The 4,929-nt window shown below is 36.3% G+C and overlaps 2 protein-coding genes across 2 annotated transcripts; both read right to left on the bottom strand.

Annotated features, from left to right (window-relative positions):
• Positions 1 to 318: 318 nt before the first annotated feature.
• On the bottom strand, positions 319 to 717 carry LOC122752226 (60S acidic ribosomal protein P1-like). The gene has a single exon (XM_043999278.1). The coding sequence runs from the start codon at positions 715 to 717 to the stop codon at positions 370 to 372; it is 348 nt and encodes a 115-aa protein (XP_043855213.1). The 3' UTR covers positions 319 to 369.
• Positions 718 to 3,669: 2,952 nt separating this feature from the next.
• On the bottom strand, positions 3,670 to 4,193 carry LOC122737119 (thymidylate kinase-like). The gene is made up of 2 exons (XM_043979582.1): positions 3,995 to 4,193; positions 3,670 to 3,902 (listed from the first exon to the last, which is right to left on the bottom strand). Exons 1-2 carry the CDS (start codon positions 4,191 to 4,193, stop codon positions 3,670 to 3,672), a joined length of 432 nt encoding a protein of 143 aa, XP_043835517.1.
• Positions 4,194 to 4,929: the final 736 nt, after the last annotated feature.

Raw genomic sequence — 4,929 nt, 5'->3', positions numbered from 1 at the left:
CCTCAGACACTTGACACTTACTAGCTGTGTGACCCTGAGCAAGTCACTTAACCCTCATTGCCCCCCCCAATAAATAAATAAAAAATTATTATTATTATTATTGAATTAAGGAGAACTGTGGATCTAGTGTTGGAAGTTTGAAGTATATTTGTTTGTCCATTGAAGGTTTATTGTAAGAGATTGACTTGGAACTAAAATTTAATATGGCATGACAAATGGAAAGGTGGAGTTTCCTTTTCATAATGTAGATTAAGCATACTCTTAGAGATATACATAAGTGGCAGGAAGATTTTACATTGGACCCCCTGCTCTTCTTTCTTTTTTTTTTTTTTTAGTTAAGCTTTTTATTTAATGTTTCAAAAAATATATTTAGTCAAACAGACCAAAGCCCATGTCATCATCAGACTCCTTGGACTCCTCTTTTTTTGCTTCCTCTTTCTTCATCTCCTCAGCTGGGACAGCTGTGCTAGCAGGAGCAGCACCTCCAGCAGGGGCAGAACCACCATCGGCTGGGGCAGGTCCACCAACTCCTACATTGCAGATGAGACTTGCAATGTTTACATTGGTCAGGGCCTTTGCAATGAATCCAGGCCAGAACGGTTCAGCATTTACATCTGCTGCTTTAATGAGAGCATTACTTTTATCCTCCGTGACCGTAACCTCATCGTCGTGAAGGATGAGAGCAGAGTAGATGCAAGCGAGCTCGGAAACGGCCATTTCGGAAGATGGACGAGGAGAGATTTGTGGCAGTCTCCGGCTGAAGTGAGAGTTCACCGCAACATGGCCCTAGCTTCCGAAGAAGAACCGAGCACCTTACAGACAACTGAAGAGAAAGCCCTGCTCTTCTTTCTTCTAATCCATTCCCAATATTTCCTTCTGTATTTCTCTTAGACCTTGGACTAGGAAACTTGGAGAAATTAGTAACTTCACCAATGTACTTCAAATCTTCTTGGTCACATTTTGAGACATATAATTTGTTATTAGTGAGACGGGCAAAGGATAAAGTATCATTCTCTCCAGCCATCCTGTCCATATAGATATAAGGTATCAATGGCCAATTAATAAAATAAATTCATGTTTTAAACCATGTGGATAATCAATCCATTAAAGAAGATCACAACCTCTTTCTGTCCTAAACAGAAAGTTTATATAAATCAATATGTCCATAAAGCACAAACTATCTGCTAGCCATTTTTAGTAATGATTCTGGAAATTTATGTAGACTTACTTAAATATCTTTTGGAATATAGATAGCAGTGAACCCATATTTAAAGCAATTTCATATAAGTAGAACCTGCCAAAAGTTATTTTTCTCTGACATAATAATTAAGACCTGAGGACTTATTTCAGACCACATTGACTCATAGAAGTATAATTTTAACAGGAGTCTATTTTAAACTTAATTTTTAATATTTTTTGAAAGGAGAACTAGCTTTATATAGCTAATGATGGTTTGTTTCCTATTTACTTAATTCACTCAAGAGGTGAACTAGTTTAAATAAGATAATAGAAGTTGTTTAGTCTCAAGTAAATAAATGGCATGGTTTAATAGTGAAATTTACATAAATGCCAAATTGCTATTTTACTGATGACAAATAATTAAAAAAAAACATTCAACATTAAATTCAAATCACCTATTCAGCATCACAAGTACTTACTTCTGTAATACCTTGCTTTTGTTTTAAAAAAGACCATTTTCTCTTATGTCATAACTTCAGATGTACTATCACTGCTATTATTGTTTGATACAATGTGATTTATATTTTATCTCCTAGCTAGATATGGCATTAATAAAAGAAAACATCAGGAAATGAAGGCCATGAAACTTGTATTCCCAAGTGCAAAAAGGATATGGAAGATTGAGAATAATGTCTTTAATTTCTAGTGCTATATGAAAAGCTTAGACATAAATTGAAACTGACAAATTTTGGCATTTCACCAGTTCTGCAAAAAACTACAAATAAGAATGCTTTTTTTTGCTAGCTGAGCTATGCAAGCTGTTGCCGTAAATGAAAAAGGCTATATACTAGTGACTCTTACTTTGTGAAAATACCTTCAGTATATTCATAATAAGAGTTTTACAAAACTGAATAAAATATTTTATTGCTAAGCTTTTTGCATGCAATGATTCTAATTTTTTCTGACCATACAACTAGGATGTTGTGGGTTGTTCCCATGAAAATTAAAGCTATTACTACACATTCAAAGGATAAATACCAGTAAAATAGATTCATATATTTCTGCATCCAAATAGAACAGGCTCTAAAAATATGACTACTCAGTTGTTATATTTTATTCCCATTTAACTAATCACATTTATATGATTCTTTGATATAATTTTAAGTACTGAATGTTTCTTCAAGTAATAGGAAGTGTGACATAGTGGATAGCATGAAAGAAATATTTAGGAAGATCTCATTTTAAATTCTCTTCTCAGAGATAAGTCAAAATTACTGAGAATAACAAAGAATGACAGCCCAAACTTCTTCCTCAATTGGAAAACCCCAGCATACTAATTCCTGATTAGAAAATCCAACAGAAATTTCAGTAAATCTTTTTTTTAAACCAGAGATGGTAAAGGGAGTGAGACAGAGAGCCAAGAATGTGATGCTTAGGGGTATTGAATACCAGAACTGAACTAATGTCTACAGGTCTACCCTAGGGCAAGAAGAAATCTCAGACACAGAACAGAAGGGCCTAATCTTGAGCAAGTAGTAGGAAGTAATACCAGTTTACAGCTTTGTTTCTCACATCTAAAATCTGTATAATAGATACAATTTAAAATAAAGATGGAACATGGACCTAAGAGTGGAGGACCAAGGCAAGGAGAAGAATGGAGACCTGTAAATGGGGATAGCAGGCCATGGCTATCCCCTTGAATGATCAGAGAGCCTAAATTGCATAATGAGTAAAGAATAAGTATAGAAAACAACAATAACTGTGTGACTCTGGATCTGGGAATAGAGTGGATACTCAGTTCTAGCCCTGAGACTAGGATTATAGCCCTGAGGGAAAAAACAATATTAAAATACAGTAAAAAAAATGAAAAAGAAAATATAAGGCATAACCTAATTGCAAAATCAACTTACCTAGAAAATGGATAGAGGAAAAATAATTTAAGAATCATTGGACTACCTAAGAGTCATTATTATTATTATTATTATTTTCAGAGGAAACCAGACCAAACAATTCATTTATTTCACTAATACTTCTATGATTTTAATTGAAAACAAGGCCATAAAAGGAACTGAACAGGGCTAACAAGAAAGGAGAATGAGTTTTCTCTAGTCCTAGATTTGGAAGAAATCTTAAACCACTTTTCTGGCTAAGCAAAAACAAATTTCCCACCCATGACACTGAAAGGTGATTCTGGGCCAACATCTTCTTCATGCCTTGGTCTGGTCCTCACAAGGATGGCTGTGATCTCAGCTGGCATGAAGAACCTCCAGGTTGGGCCTTCTGATATCATGCACCGCCACACAACGGCCATGGCCTTTTTAAGTCATCAGACATCAGCATTTTCTTCTGCTGGGTTTTGCTGGAGCATGCTCTCTCCTTCCTGCTGAGCAGAGAGAACAGGTGAGCCCATCTCTATTTCCATAATTCTCCCACAGGCGTCTCTTGGGCTGTTTCAATCATCTCTTCAGATAGGGAGTAAATCACCGTGTGTCAATCTTCTATGCTCTGAGAAGCATTGATGGTCTTCCAGTTTAACGAATCATCTTTCATGAGCTGGTAGAAACGCGGCAGGTATTTCTCCTGGAAAGCGTTGTTTTTGTAATGCTCTTTGCCAAAGTCTCTCCGCTTTGCTGCTTCCCAGGAGCTCAGCTTAAGGAAGAGGATCAGGTCTGGCTTCGGGAGTCCCACATCAGGCTGCTTACACCACTCTAACGAAAAATTCTCTTTGGCGCTTGTGAAGGTGACGCCAGAAAAGGCATACCTGCCCACAACCAGCATGATGCCTTGGCTTAGTTTTTTCTTTAATCAGCACTACCTGTTCCTAACGGTTTGGCAAAGAAAAGGAGATGCACTGTGTGGTCTTCCATGTTGCTCTTCTTCTTCAGGTAAGAGCTCAGAAGTTTGCCGATTTCTGTGGATCTCTCTGGGAATCTGAGCAGCTCGGCGGAGTGGCGGGACGCCAGCAGGGCCGCCACAAACTTCCTGCACTGGGTAGTCTTCTCTGCATGATCCATGCCTTCAACAGGATGAACGCTGGCCGCAGGGCTACCGATTTAGCCCCGTGTCATTATTATTTTTTTAAACCTAGACATCATACTTCAAGAAATCACTGAAGAAAAATATTCCAAGGTCATAGAATCAGAGGACAAAGTAAAAATTAGGAGAAATACATTTCTTAAAAGAAATTCCAAAATGAAAGCTTTCTAGAATATCATTGCCATTATATAGATCTTCTAGGTAAAATAAAAATATAAACAATTGTAAAATTTAAGAACCATAAATGTGCAATCATGAACACATAACATTTAGTGGCTACCATGATAAAGGAACAGACCTTCATAAAGACATTGAATAAAGGAAACACACACACACATATGTATGTATATGTATAGGTTACACATATACATATATATGTTTGTGTGTGCATATGCCAACATATATACACATATACATACATAGATATATGCACATATGCACACACACTTAAAATAAGGATAATTTATCCAGCAAAACTTAAGTATAATCTTAAAAGGGGCGAAAATGGGCCTTTTGAATTCCTGCTTAAAAAAAAATGAATTCTATAGAAACATGGAAATACAAAGACAGGAGTCAAGGGAGACATTAAAAAGAAAATATGAATGAGCAATTATAAGGGATTAAACAAAGATTAGCTTTTACATTCAAATATAAGTGAATGGTATCTCTTTCTCCTGTGAACTCTAATGTCACTGAGATTTATAAAGGCAGTCT

The sequence above is a fragment of the Dromiciops gliroides genome, chromosome 1, assembly GCF_019393635.1.
Source record: "Dromiciops gliroides isolate mDroGli1 chromosome 1, mDroGli1.pri, whole genome shotgun sequence".
Taxonomy (NCBI): Eukaryota; Metazoa; Chordata; class Mammalia; order Microbiotheria; family Microbiotheriidae; genus Dromiciops; species Dromiciops gliroides.
Note: the sequence above shows the minus strand (reverse complement) of the source record. Positions and strands in the feature narration are given on the sequence as shown.

Coding starts and splice junctions, on each gene's coding strand:
- LOC122752226 (XM_043999278.1), bottom strand. CDS start 717: ATGGCCGTTTCCGAGCTCGCTTGCATCTACTCTGCTCTCATCCTTCAC.
- LOC122737119 (XM_043979582.1), bottom strand. CDS start 4,193: ATGGATCATGCAGAGAAGACTACCCAGTGCAGGAAGTTTGTGGCGGCC. Junction 3,903..3,994: donor TGCCAAACCGTTAGGAACAG/GTAGTGCTGATT, acceptor CAAGCGCCAAAG/AGAATTTTTCGTTAGAGTGG.